Raw genomic sequence first — 15,445 nt, 5'->3', positions numbered from 1 at the left:
AGTGAGAGAGGAGTTCCTTTTCTCTTCTTCACCCCTCCCTCCGTCTCACTTGTTCTCACTTCCACTCCTCTCTCGGGCGCTTTGCTGGATCCTCGCATCTCACAGGATTTTCCTCGACTAAACTGGCCTTTTTTTTGCCTTTTTATGTGCGCTCTGAAGTTTGAATTCCAGCCTGGACGAGGCTGCTCCAGACAACTGTTGCCATAATTGCTTGTCGTTATCTATCCCAGTCACTTTTTATGGACTCTCAGAACTATTTAAGGACTTTACTTTTTAGCATCCAGACAGCCATATTGTGTTGGTATAAGGAGAAATGTGCTCCAAAGGCACAGTCTCAGCCCGTGATTCCTTTGTCTACATTTCAGAGGCTGTGCTGTCAAACCATGGTGCTACTCCCGAGACCAATCGTCCCGAGAATATGCAATGCTTAACAGTAAGTATGCCTTTTCTTATCCAAACAAAAAAAAAAAAACCCAAACAAACACGAGAAAAACAACAAAGCAAACAAATATGTCTGAGGATATGCTTGAAATACCCTTATGAACCTTTACTTGTTTTGGTCATTGTGTGCCCGCGTTAACCGGATCCAAACATTTTTCAAGTAAGGTGCAATACGAAGTGACTGTATTAACTATTAAGGGTTTGTCTGAAACTTCACAATTTATTACCACGAAGCCGTTTAATTTCATATTAATTTTTAGTAACTTGGCATTTTTGTTTGCATTCTCAATGGATAAATATGAAATAGCTGACCCGTGACAATGCACCATGTCCAACAAACTCCTCATGCATAAATATGCCCTCAGTGAAATATTTACTGCACGAATTCCATGTTACACATTCTCTGGAGCCGTAGCAACTAATTGAATCATATCTTTGGATTTTGTGCGGCGAATGGAGCAGGGTGTAATCTCTTGAAAAGAATATCTTGTTTTTGTCTCAAAACGTCGTAGCACGTGAGTCGTATGTGGAGCAGAATGATGGTCTGTCATGATGGAGGGTGATGAATTGTGTCGTTGGATGTGCAACAGTTTTTTTTTTTTTTTTTTTGCTCTTGCACAGTCATATATGTGTTTGTCCTCTTACATATTTGTTGTCGATGTCAAAATGTTAAATTCGGCCTCTTGACCGTCATTTTTATTCAGCTACCGCGCTGTTGACTGTTATTGATGTCGATTTAAAAATGAATGAGGAAGACTACTCCGACTGGAGCATAATTGATGAGACCTTTTATCAAGTCATTGGACATTGGTGGATGGCGATGAAGACAATGACACGAGGAGAAATACATGAAGATTAAGGTATGGTTTCATTGAAGCTGGGACATTTGAAATATAATGATATGATATTCAGAAGATTCCTTTTTGAGATAAGTACCTGCCATGAATTCAAATAAATTGTGCTTTGCCCGCATACTGTGGCGTTTTTTGCGTCGGAATAAGGCACTCAAAGGCATTTCAAAAACCTTTAGATAGATGGAAAGATGAAACGGCGTCATTTGACTTTTTCAGCGGTTAGTCTTTTTCAAAACTTTTGTTACCGTGTTTCCATCACTTCCTGGCTCTCCTGTAAATAATGCCTTGGCTATTTTCACACGTTTTAGTAAGTTATTGCATTTGATTTTATGATTTTATGCTGATTATTCACAACATTTATTGCGAGTTGTAAAAACATTCCTCACTGATATGTGAGGATGTATATATATATATATATATATATATATATATATATATATACATGTATATATATATATACATATATATGTATATATATTTTTTTTTTGGGGCCAAATTCACATAAATAGCCATTTTTCAAGATGTCTTGATAAAAAAAAAAAAAAAAAAAAAGGAATTTTTGAAGGATTTTTAGGCTAAGTATATTTTATGAGGATATAGAGTTATAAATTAGTTTTAGTTTTACAATATGATTAAAAAATATAATATAAATCCGTATTCTGCAGCACAGTGTACGGACTCATCGCAAATGAGGACTGAAAGGAACTGTTGCGGATTGATTTTAGTTATATCATGGATTTGAAGTATGAAGACAAAATGATAAAACAGGCATTGTGACATCATCATTTTGTAGCAAAATGATGGAAAAAGTACTCGCGGTCGAGCAACTGAACGTTTTAGAAACACTTGTGGTGTCTCTGTGCCCCAGAAACCACCGTATGTCACGAGGTCAGCGATGAAGATGTGGCGGTCTTCTCCCTGGGCTCAGTGTTTTCAAGACAATGTTGCATTTTCCCTTGTCAACGCTGTCTATCTCCTGCAAGTGCTTTTGAAAAGCTTCTGAGAAACTTTCATTTCCTGCACTGCTCATCGAAACGCATAAGATGGCTTATAAATAACAACCCAAACCACTTTAAATGGTTTTCCTCTGCCATTCTGCGCATTTTTTTATGGATTTTGCCTCGTCATCTTTCGCTGTGAAGTCCCAGCTGGCCTGACCTGAAAATAAGGTGTTTTGTTCTAAGACCATTTTTAACTAGCTTTCTTTTGATATTATAGCGAGAGGCCATCTGATAACCTCGCAGGCTGCTGTGAATGGTTCAGCAAAGCAAATTGAATTTTTTTAAATTACACAATGACTTAAAAGGGTGTCTCCTATTGTAAGTGCTGGTTTAATCTGTCTACCATACAATCCTGTTTATACATATATGAAAGTTAAGACTTCTCTTCCTGCATACTCAATGCGACTCAGAAAAGACTAAAAAAAAGATAATCAGAAAATGTGGCAGAAATAAATTTTCATAACGTGCAAAAAAAAACAACACATCAAACAAATTTGTGAAATCTGTGTGCGATTGATTTGACATGCAATGAGATGGGTCTGACTAATGCGAGTTCTCGGGTTTTAAATTGTTACCAAGTGAGTTCCCACACATTTCCACTGTGCAAAATACTTAAGCAAATGCATTTTTGCCAGTTAAAATGGTTGTGTGACACGTCTGGTGTTCATACACGGTCGGCTTTTATTGAGCATCTGGGGAGAAACGTCAGTCATCGGAGTTTCTGCGCTTCCCATTTTTTGTAAAATCAAATGTCTGCTTTGCGAATGTGAAAAACGACAACTATAAAGGGCACTCGGGGAAAAGCTGCCCGGATCTGTCGGATGATTTTGCTACAACATAATCTTAGCGTAAGCAGTAGCCCGATACAACTTGCCGAAACCGCAGCCGTACATGACCCGACCGGCTGCCCAAAGAAATTCCTAAGTCTCCTCGGGCTCGCCACAGACGGAGGGGAGACGGGGGGCAAAGTTTATATTCCGAAGTCACGCCGACACATGACCACACAAAGATCCAGCAAACATGTAACAGCTACAATCATGGGAAAGTTGGAATGCGATGAGTCAAAGCTCACTCAGGCTATGTTGGGATGAATGTTTTTGTATACTCGCGTGATGAGATTGAGATAAATGCCTTGCAAACTTCTCACGCCTTTCACCCAAATGTTTGACTGTTTGTCATTGTGGGTGGTAAAGGGTTACCATGACAATCGGTGACAGAAAGGCCTTCACGTCGGGTTTCTGACAAAACACAATAATCCAAATTAAAATGTATTCCGATTTGGATATCTCAGCTGAGACTGTTAGTGTTTTAAGAAACTCGATTACTGTATCTGGTAGGCTACGGCTTCACCACTTTTCTGCTTCTATGGATGTTTAGAGACTAAAGGGACAAGCCACCTGCGCTCGATCTTATCTGGAACATTTTACTCTGAGCTCTATGTTTGGCTTCGGTCCTAATCTTATCTTCCACTCTTTTTTTATGTACACAGGATGGTAGGGTTTCTATTTTTGACACAACCTGTTTCTTTTTTTAACCCTGGGAACAACCACAAGACTCAAGGCAGAGACTAAATGAAAGTCTCCCAAAACTAAAAAATACCTCTTTACGTTTGTTACTTACAATAATATCAAGAAAAGTATATTTAGCACATATATATATTTATCTGCACACACCCTCAGAATGTACGTGGTTAAATCATGCTTTTTCTTTTTCTTGAATGCTCCGCGTCGGCTTGTCTGATACCATTGCGGCTGATCAAATTATAGATTAGCTGAATGCAACACTTTGCAATTTTACGTTTCAAGGGGGAAAAAAAAAAGTTTTTTTTCCATCTTAAAAAGTATATAATTCATTTATGAGTGCTTGTCTTACTAAAGTGATACTGTAAATCAGTAAGTTAAGTCCGGAAATCTAACAGAAATGCCATTTGTCATCGGCCCTGTCTCATGTAATGAGTTAGTTTGACTTGGAATCGCATCGATTTCAGTGGTAAGAATTTGAGTTTAAGCATTTTATGCAAAATACTGAGATGGCAAACATGTATATGACAATGTTCAAATGCATTTTATGTTCACACAGTTAAGTCACTCAGTATTTCAAGTTTGAGGTGATATTTTCAAAGTTGTATTAAAATCCAAAATCTGCAGTTGTGCACAAGAAAAGGGAGGAAGGGAAGGTGCGTTTATAAGACAGCTAATTAACTCCAATTTCTGCGGTTGCCTAAAGATGTGCTCGTGAGCCGGTCGGTGTCCTGGTGAAACGTGTTGTTTTCCGAGATGTGAACTTTGTCAACGATTCCAGCTCCTGAAAGTTTCTGTGGCCAATAAGCCTGACCGGACAGGATTAGACAGGAGGAGCTCAATTACCTTCCATAGATGCTGGGTTGGGCTGTGAAATTAGGGAGCAAACTGGAATGGAATCAGTACGCAGCTATCCTCCGGACTTAGCATTAAATTTAGGCCGATAGAAAAGCCAGGAATGCATCGAGTGCCGCCTATTATGGGTGGATTTCAATTGAAGCCGAAGAATGCGGCCCTATTGGCTCCACTTAGGGTCACAAAAGAAACACGTCTAACCGACTAATCCGGGCGTGGTTCGCAAAATGAAACAATGAATGTGAAAATCAAACCGTATTAAAATTCGGGGTTCTCAATATTTTCAATGTCATCTCTATTAACATAGGTAGGCACTTTTGGATGAAAAGCGAAACCCTTTGATTTTGCATACGCAGGTGCATTGTTGTTCTGCTCAGCGGGGTGAAGGCTAGAGCAAGGATACATATTAGTTCCCCACAATAGGGGCCTGCGAAAGCGTCACAACAAAAGCGCGGTCAAAAAACGAGATATGGTCAGTTCCTCGCAGCTGGCGGAAGAATCCAGCAAATGTCATGTGCGCTCCCCATCAGTGCGAGTCAGTGGACTGATCTGAAGTGAAGTGTCCTAGTTTGTCGAACTGACCGCGGTATGGTGTAAAGTTGTTGTTGCATATTAATGCGTATTTAAAAAAAATCAAGAAATGGACACGCCTCTGGATTTAGTGGTGGTTCACGTTTTGCCGGAATGTGATGGAAATGCTCGAGGAAGGGGTTTGGCTTCTGTTAAATGTCATTATGCAGTGACTAGCAGCGCAAGCGAGATTGCCTCAACATTAAGTTTCACACTCTGTGCTAAAATATGGAGAAATAATATTTAGGAAAGCAGAAAGGGCAGGAAACCAGAACACTTCTGGTTGCAAAACATTGTCCCTTAATGTCACTTCTAGAAGTCACTTGTAAATATTTTCAAATATCCTTTGAATCTCCAGTGCTTATTCCTTGATATCACGCGAGCCACTCTGTTTTGGTCCCGTGTATGATTTTGCACAAGCTGAAATGTGACTTTTGAGGATGTTAGCTGCGCTAGGCGGCGTTCATCTTGACATGGTATAAGAAAACAGTGCGCTGACCAGTGAGCACGTCAGTGCTGGCTTGTAGGATTCCTGCAGGAAAGATGCTGCTGTTGCCAGGGACATATTTTGGGTAAACTTGTCCTCACTTGCCAGACAATGAAGAGCCTCTACATTTGACCCTGTTGTTTCTCACCGCTTTACTTGGCAGTTTAATCTTAAACTGATATTAATTTGAAACATCCTTGTTTTTTTTTTGTTTTTTTTTACCTCCGTATTTGCTGAGGCCGCTTCCTCTCTCCCGCCTCGCCGCTCCCCTCATCTTCATCTTGCTGAGTAACGGATGATTGCGTGGTTCACTCTTAGAGCAGGGGAGTTCGGGGAGGGGTACACATATTCACAAACTAAATTGAGTGAGAATAGAAAACCTCTAAGAAGTCTTTCTCCATTGTTATTTTCCCAATTCCTCGTTTTCTTGCAGATCGACACATATTTCCTCCTTCAACGCCGCTCCCTCACCTCCTCTTCTTGCTCCCTCTGTTTTCTTCCCATCACCCCGCGGCCATCGCCCGACTGCATAAAGAGTTTTGCAGTATCATTAGCTGCCCACTAGTTATCTGCTCCCAACATTTCTCACTGTTTGATGACAGTCATGTACTTGAACTTTTTTCGGCGATTTACACAAGGCTCATTGAAAGCTCAAGATGTGGCTGAAGATAATACTTGATATGCACAAAGGAATGTCCCTTGGAAAAACCACAAGGTTATTTAAAGAATGTTTTCCAGTCCACTGACTGCGCTTTTACAGTTTTCCTTTGCATTTTTTTGCTCAAAATTATTGTTCTCGTGTAGAGATACTGGTAAAGACAAAAGGAGCGACATGAATATTCCTGACGTGGAATGCTAAACTGCAGCTTTCAGTCAGCATGATACTTAACGGATCCTTCATTTTCCCTTAAAAAAAGATCAAGTGTAATGTCTTTTTAATGGTGCTAAATGACTTTCCCTCATGAAAGTTGACAGCTTGATTCATAGGCTTTTTCAGTGTGGTTTCATTTCAACTGCCAAATGATATTGAATATAAAGTAAACACAGACACATGAAACCATCAGAAAGTAGAGCCTGACAGTAGTGTTTTTTCTTTTTCTTGTGGATATTTGGGTTTTGGAAAAAAAGAAGAAAAATATGGTATTGACAAATTGCCTGATTATCTATAAATGAGGGTAAATGAAGATTGTCACCATAGTGTATTACAAGTATCAACAGTATGATTCTGAATACCCAAATCTTCCCATAGGTTAGTAATCTGATATATTTTCTGACCTCAGTGACATTTGAACAAGATATGTATTTCCTCACATGATATGGGAATTAAATGATCATAGAAAGACTTCTGGAAATTTCCAATTATAAATAGCATTTTACTGAAATAAAGAAAAAAATCCAAAACATATTATTGTTTAAAGATGTTAAAATTGCATGTGGTGACAATGAGAATACTTCAGTAACTGTAGAAGAACTGTTCTTGAGACAGATGAGTCAGTTGGAGATGGTATTTCCAGACGGTATTTATTTATTGGTGACTTTTGCATATAAATTCGCACCAATAAAAGCAAGCGAACCCGCTTTTTAGACCTAGTAATCAAATTTACATCCACTGATTAAAAGGCTCCAAAATTGACTGCATGGACTGATCAAATGATTCACATATCCCATATTGATCCTGCAGTATCTTTTTGTTACTACCAATATGTGTATTGGTGTAATGGTCATATTGGTCATTAGGCAAGACGAGTTTCACGAAATATCCGCCGTGATAGAACTGAACAGCTATTGTTTTACCACACAGTTGTCCCTGTCAGGATTTACCAACAACTTGTGTTTTTTCAAGCAAAGAAAAGGAATCTGTTTGTTCCTATCAGCCAAAGGGAGAGGAGAGTACATGAATATTAACAACTGTTGCGCCCTCGACACCGCGTCCCTTCGCTTCACTTTGCTTGTCAGCCGGCGTTAGCTCCCAATCTGCCGCTGTGAAAATGGGCCTGACTTCTGCCTTTGTGGAGGGCAGGGCAAGTTGAGCTGAGAGGGAAACTGAGAGATGGATAGGCATGCAAACACATCCGAATTAATGAAGAATGGTTAGCGTTATGGTGGCGTGTCCTTTTTGCAAGTACTTCCAGATTCAGTCTGGTCTCCTCGATCTCACAAATGAAATTTTCCATCGACTTTCTTTTACACGACACACTTTCGACCATTTGTAAGAGATGTGGACTCTTATTCTGCGATTTTTTTTTATTGAAATATATGGAGTACGGCTCAAGTGGTCCTGATCTGTTTGCGCGTCATGTCCTTGAGTGCCAATCCGTACCTCAAATTTCTCCGGATCATCGGGCCTCGATCTTCCATCATTTGTTAACATGTGCGTATGGGGATCTGAGGGGTTTTCTAAAGCTCCAAAAATAAACGTGGTTAATTTATTGCCCCGTTCAAACCGTTGAGACATTTAATGAATTTATTTCTGGTGACTTGTCTGCTCCATCCAAATGCAAAAACATGGCACATTTTCTTTGAATATGAATAACTGTCGTTGAAAAGCTTTGTATTTGCATACAGACATTTTCAATCGCAAATTAGGGAGACCTTAAGTTTCACAAGTGTTCACTTTGCTATCAAATAAGGCTTATGTTTCCATGTTCATTTGCGAGCAATAGTGAAAGCCCATAATTTGCGCAGGGGGGATATGGGAAATACTATAACCAAATTCCATGGACTGATAAATATCAGGAAATTTGCCGGATATGAATATCACCTTAATGGACCCTCTGCAAAATGTTGGGTCGCTAAATTCAATATTTCCTCACAGATACATTTTTCCCCAAAATTTGTGATTTTTTTTTTTTTTTTTAAAGTCTTGCCGATATTATGGGGGGGGGGGGAATTTTTGGGGGGGGGATAAATTAATAAATAAGAAAATATCAAAATGTTATTCCTGTTAAAATGCACTGGATGTGGAACTATATACCATTTAGCCTTTTCTTTAACCATTTAGGCTTGAGTTGTTGTTCTGCAACATGATGCAGTTACTGTATTCCATTTGCACAGTGAGGATTTGATTTCATCTCATCTTGTGACCCCTGGGTTCTAGCAGCAGCGCCAGTTTGACTCGCAACGGAAGGAATCCGCTCTTCAGATTTTGTGTTCAAGCATAATTTTGACCCCCACACTTGCCCCGAGACCCATCTTGTGTTGAAGACACCGCCTCCCTTAATAGCTGTTTATTCAGGTCAAAAAGAGAGAGAGAGAGAGAGAGAGAGATCCCACACCACTGAACACCAGATTGTCCTCGTCTGGCTGCCAGACAAGCTTTTCAATCTCTTCTTTCACTCCTCTCCCTAAGACATGCTTTCTTCTCTGCCTCTAATCCGTCCCTCTGCCTATTTAGAGGTGAACAGCGCAGCATGAAAAGGAGAGAAAGTGTTTTTTGTGTGCTTGACGGGTAACCCTCGCCCCTTTCAAAAAGGCAAACAGGGAAAAGCTGCCATTACCACTGGTATGAAGGAGTCTTAAGAAAGTGGCCTTTTCTGCCACTTTATTAGCATTGTAGAGACTGCCGCAGCATCGTTCCTCTTTCACCTCTTTCTTTTCTCTGTCACCTCTCTGTGCGTGTTTCAATTCCGCGAGCCAGACATCCCGAAAAAAAATACTGAAAAGGGTCAGCGCGGGAATTAATGGTGTTGCTATGGATTAGAACTACCGCTGTTCAAAGCCCGAACCCGACAGGCCCCCTTCCTGTACTGCTGCCGAGGTGTTTATTGATCATTTTTGCAGATTGCCACCTCTTTCCCAGGCATATGGATAGTGAAAACAAAAATAAAAGCACTGTTTGGATAACTGGAAGAGGAGGGGAGATTACCAGAGTTCACAGACCCGTGAATTTCCGCACCATGTGGCTGAGAGCTGGGGGGCGGTGAAAGGAAAAGCGGAGGAAATATGGAAGTTGGAAACATAATAAACAAGCTTAATGTCTGGATGGAGATAGGGGAGTATGAGAACGAAGGTGGAAAGAGCCTGATGAGGTGTGAAGTCTGGGGTGGGTGTGTGTTTGTGTGTGTGTGTGTGTGTGTGTGTGTGTGTATGTACCGAAACAATAATGCTCTTGTCGTGTTTCGTTGGGAAACGCGGTCACTAAGGATGAATTCCAAACCCTACAAACTTTCAAACAATCAGAAACTTTTTTGTTTCCTCCGGCTCCAAGGTTTGTACTCGTAAGAAAAAAAGAAAATCCTTGAGCTTTTTCTCCCCTCATTCATATATGTCACATTTGTGCCACCGACATTAGTCACCACTGTACATATTTGTAAAAGACTAAGAGCTATTGCACCTCCTAGAAGCTCATAGTGTGGACTCAGGAAGCAAACTGGTCTTATCAGGGTTAGACACACAAATGTGTCCTGGCTGCGAGGTGGCGAGGTATGCATCAGTGTGTGTGTGTGTTCATGCACATGTGTGTGTATGGAGGGGATGGTGGTGGGAGGCACTTCCTCCTATTCTTCTGCTGCTAAAGAGTTCCCATGAGCGCCCCTGCCAGGAGCGACAGAGTGGCCCGAGCAGGTCGAGTCAGCGCCAGTCTCGCCTCAGTGACGCCACCGCCGCACGCTCCCACACAGCTGATCGAGTGCAACCGCCGCCGCGCAACAAGTCCAGCGTTGCCTCGCCGTATTTGGATGGATGACAGGAGAAGAGAGCAGAGGAGAAGAAAACAGAAATGTATAAAGACCCAGAAGAAAGGATTAAACTTTGAAAAGAATGCATGGAGCTGTGGGAGAAATGATGGGAAGACATTGGCAAATCTGGCACCGTGAACGATTCTTGAACGGACACAAGTGCAGCCGGAGGTCAGTAGAAGAAGACCGATGCTTGAACTTCATCAAGAAAATTAACCAACACAAATCAGGGGAAAACTAATGCAGAGTGAAGGATACCTCAGCTGAATAACCCTCCAAAGACCACTCTTGCTTTAGACGGATTTTTGGGGGCACGGTCGGGCCGACTCCCGGCAACTTTTCCATTTCGACTTTAAAAGACACTCGCAGTTGGAGCTGCCGTTCCTACAAAGATGATCCACAACACCCTCAAACCCGCCCAGCCGTCAGAGCAAAGCCCCAGGATGGCACATTCGGCCGCCCGGAGGAGGCTGTGGAGGTACTCGGGCTGCAGAGGAGCGGGCCAGGTGGAGAGCCAGCGTCACAGCGTGTGCGTGCTGTCAGCCGACTTGAACGCCGGGGAGGGCGGCGGACGAGGAGAAGGCGTGATACACACCATCCACGGGCTGTGTCACCTCTGCATCGGATGTAGGCTGCCTCAGGTGTGTGCGATGCAGGGGAAAGGAGAGCGGATGAGAAAAGAGGAAGACTAGTGGGATGTGAAGAGTATCAACCTCTGAGAAAGTGATTGCTTTTTAAAGTCAAGCAATCGCTTTTTACAGTCAATGTCTCTCGAGAGCGTTTCATGAATTCCCTTGGAAAGAGGTTTTTTTTTTTTTCCAATCCTGGAATCCTTATCTAACCTTCTGAACCTGCATGGTTATCCATTTTAGTGCAGAGGAAATATTCTCAGAAAATGGGATGTAATTATTATCAGTCAGCATGACTTGCAACATGAATTTCCCTTTTATGTAGAATGGGGGAGATAGAGCTCTGTGAACAAAGGTGTACAAATATTTGCCACGATTTTGAATGATTACGCATATGCCATCCGCTCAAAGTTGACTTGAAGTTAAAATAGAAAACAACGCCCTAGAAATAAACAGATTAAGGTGGAAGAGTCCATCTGATACCTTGACACAAGCGTGGAACGAGAAATAAGCTCTGTGTGTGTGTGTGTGTGTGTGTGTGTGTGTGAGTGTGCGCACGTGTCGCTGAACATACTGATCCGGATAACATTGTCTTTCTCAGACATTGTTAAAGGAAAATGAGTGGCTGATTGTTTCTCTGTGTGTTTAGTTTTTCCATTGTGGCAGATTGTGTACAGCAGACGACATACACACAGATTATCATGCATTCACATTAATCTTCCATTTCCATGTGTTCAGGGTTCATCCGTACCTGTGCTGCTATTGCATTACGCCACTCTGCGTGCCCCCTGTCGTTTGTATTGTCCGTATTGTTCGAAGGTGTGTGTTTCCGTTATCGCACGGAAATTGGCACCTATGTCCACATGCAGTTGCGGGCGTGCTTGAAAATGCACGGCACTTTGGCATGCATGTGGTAAACCTTGGGTACATAAACTCGGGACGGCCACGTTTCACAGCAGGCCTGGAGGATTACACGTAAAATTCATAGAGTTACTTTGTTTCTTCTTATTTATTCAAATGCGTGCTTATTCACATATGCGTGCAAGTTACTGTAGCATTACTGAATTACCCATGTCCACCTCTGGTCTTAGTTGATAAGAGGCACAAATGACAGTTTTAAATCAATTCTAAAATACATGCCATTATTTCATAAAGAAATACAATTGAATATATAAGAACAAAGGTAATCTAAAGAAACCATTAATTAACCATTTACCATTATGTACTATTTAAAGGCTGCGTCAGCAATGCACAATGGAAAGTTTGGAAAATAATACTGGATTCCAAAATAAAATATTTGACAGTCACTTCCAAGATGCCAACTTATTGAGATTAAAATTTCCAAGCATAGAAATGTAGAATGAATGTATCTATAACCTTTGTATTTTCAAATTTCATTTATAAAGCGCAATTATCACTGAAATAATAATCTCAATAACTTTTTTCATTCATGAAACTTATTTTTTGAATATGTTTTTTAAGAAAATATATGTCTTCGGCTAAGTCTTGAGAAATGCATTGAAACAGGTGGCCCACAAGCCTGCGATGCAAACATATCGTCTCACGGTCCCAAAAATCTTAGGTTCTGGATGTTCCTTCCAAAGGGATGGAATATCCAAAATGTACGTTGATTGAATCAAAACAAAACTTTGATATTGATCAAAAGGTGAACTGAAATGTACACTATTCATTTTTTAAATATATAATGCTGTCCTTGCTAATTCCAGTCAGTTCTATTCATCTCTTTGTTTTACTATCTGGTCCTGCAGATGTGTTTATTTGCCCTGATGTTTCCGCGGCTTATCATCCTTCCCCTCTCTCTCAGAGTGTCTCTGAATTTCTTTTCCATTTTTTACTTGTAAAATACACTCAAGAGGAAATCTTTTTTTTTTTTTTTGGCGTGCATGAAGGAGGATGAGTCATTAGTTTTGGCTTTCAGAGCGCCGTCAAGCTCCCCTCAGTCTCAGAGGAAGGTCAGCTGTCTCATCGTGGGGCTTGACATTCTGTACATTGAATCTGTCTTAATCATACCGTGGCGCTGTGCACATGATGCGTCTGCGCTGTTGCGTTGTAAGAGGAGAGAACATCGGATAAACTTAATCACGCGAGGAAGCGATCCAAGACGTTTCATATTTTTACGATCCCTAAAGCAATGAAACGCAAGATCAGTGTTATTAACTGCACAACATACGCGTTATTTCCTTGAGGGGGCGCAACTTTTTGGGAACTGAAGGGTAAAAAAATATGGTTCCCCATAACAGCGTGACATGGGGGACATGAAATCACCGGTCTAAGAGAGGCTGCGATTGCACTCGACATTTTAGGGTCATCGTCAGCTCCGGGCCGCTGAATAATCACCGTGTTTCTCCAAGTTGCTGAATCTTGCTTGTGGGTATACTTTGTAATTCACCAGATATATATATATATATATATATATATATATGTGTGTGTTTTTAATCTGCTTAAGAGAGCGAGGCATCGGGGAATCATGACGAGGGGCATGTTTTCTGGTTTTCTAGCTGTCAGCCGATGAGGTGGAAAGGGAGATGTTTTGGACTGTAGTCTGTTGACTTTGGCGCACAGGTGTCGCGTGTTTAACAACATCGGGTCAAACAGAAAAGAAAATAGAAAATGGAATGAGCCGTTATCATCTCTGTGTGGATGTGATGCACTTTAGAAGTGTTTGCGCTTCTCTGTCATAAGCAAACTTTTATGTGGTAACGGAATTCAAATAGTCAGAATCAACGGCAGGTGAATGCTTTCTTCTCTTAAAAAATTGGAGCGAAAATGAGATTAAAAACATTCAAAAATCAATCAAAACTCACTGATTCGGGGAGGCATAATTTATTCAATACTGTTGGGAGGGGAAAAAAAAGCTTTAAATGGATATTTAATGAATTTACGTTTTGAAGATTTGGTTTTAAAATGCAAAGTTGGACATGGAAACTTGAAAAATGATTTGAAACTATATTTGTTTTTTTCACGCTCTTGCTCTAAATATTCAGATGGGTTTTTAGACACCAGTTTCACCTTTCAAAACATGCATTTATTCGGATAAAATCAAGACCGGGTCATGTCTCATATCCAAATCAGTCCCGGGCTGCAGTATTAGATGTGAACTCCATATTTTACCCTTCCCTAGCTGTTGAACAAAGAGAGTCTTTCCTCCATCTCTTAAGGGTTTGTTTTTCTTACCGGCTCACGTAATTGGCTTCCTTTGGAAACTGCAGTGGGGACAGTTTTAATAGGAAGTAGAGGCAGAAAGTGTAATTAACAGTCCAGTAGGAAGGGATGGAGAGTATTTTGGTTCCTCGGGGCATGCAGTGAAAGACAGAGGTCCCGTCAAAAAAATGCACCTTATCTTCCGCAGGTGACCATCCTTCGAGGAAAGGACGGCTATGGCTTCACCATCTGCTCGGACTCCCCTGTGAGGGTGCAGGCTGTTGACCCAGGCAAGTATTTTCATGCCCGTCAATAAAACCGCAGGATTTAATTGCACGTGTGTTTTTGAGCGGAGGAGATCTTCTCCCTCAGACAGCTATGCAAATATTTATCTTGCCTGTTTGTTGCTCAGAGGCTCCCTTTGGGCTCGAGCCACAAATCAAACATGTTTACATTTAGATACGTCTTCATCAGAACTATTTTAGTTGATCAGATTGTAGCACAGTATATAATTCGGGTGAGATTTATTTACTTCACAAATCTTCATAGAAGATTATTAGTAAGACATTCAGCAGACAAAACATGGTGACTGTCGTCTTCAATTGAAAATCAGCGAGCTTTGTAAACACTGGCTTTCATTTCATATTTATTGACTCAGGCAGGCAACTTGTGAATTATAGTTGCATTCTAAAAGTTTAATCTTACCTGTGGCCAATTTCTGTCTCATTCCTTGGATCTCACTGGAAGCATTGCTCTTAGGATCAACTCGTGCAGCCAAGTGCTGCTGCGCTTAATGTGGAGCCCGTCCGTCAAACGGACCACTGCGAGGCAAAGCGTTGCGTTGGCGGGTGGCCACCGAGCCGTCACGCGTTTGAAGTTCTTTCCCAATATTGACTTGATGGCGTCCAGTTTTAGAACCGAGAAGAAAATCCAAACAGAAATCTGCCATCGAATGAGTATCTGTGTCAGATAATTATTCCAGTACAGTCGTTTTGTCAATTTGAGGAGTCTGTAATTACACACATCAGGTGGCATGAATTTTACATGAAAGTATGTAATAATTCCTCCCCTCTTTTCTCTTCCCTCTGGCAGGAGGCCCGGCGGATCAGGCAGGTCTGCAGCAGCTGGATACTCTCCTGCAGCTTAACGGTCAGCCAGTCGAGCAGTGGAAATGCGTGGACTTAGCCCACGCTATTAGGTAATAACGCCAATATGAGAGGGGTTTTTCATGCGCTTCTTTTATGACTCGA

The 15,445-nt window shown here is 41.2% G+C and overlaps 1 protein-coding gene across 4 annotated transcripts in view; it reads left to right on the top strand.

Annotated features, from left to right (window-relative positions):
• Positions 1 to 15,445, top strand: part of rgs3a (regulator of G protein signaling 3a) — a 156,050-nt gene that overhangs the window by 41,899 nt on the left and 98,706 nt on the right. For 3 of the 4 annotated variants that reach the window (XM_086152134.1, XM_086152135.1, XM_086152137.1), the window contains 3 exons: positions 366 to 433; positions 14,404 to 14,485; positions 15,288 to 15,393. In XM_086152134.1, coding sequence (XP_086008260.1) covers positions 366 to 433; positions 14,404 to 14,485; positions 15,288 to 15,393 — 256 coding nt within the window. Of the gene's footprint in view, positions 1 to 365; positions 434 to 10,276; positions 11,046 to 14,403; positions 14,486 to 15,287; positions 15,394 to 15,445 lie in introns of those variants that run through there. The other variant, XM_086152136.1, reaches the window with a different exon arrangement.

The sequence above is a fragment of the Fistularia commersonii genome, chromosome 9, assembly GCF_037954325.1.
Source record: "Fistularia commersonii isolate RoL2024-O1a breed Wild chromosome 9, RoL_Fcom_v1.0, whole genome shotgun sequence".
NCBI lineage: Eukaryota > Metazoa > Chordata > Actinopteri > Syngnathiformes > Fistulariidae > Fistularia > Fistularia commersonii.
Note: the sequence above shows the minus strand (reverse complement) of the source record. Positions and strands in the feature narration are given on the sequence as shown.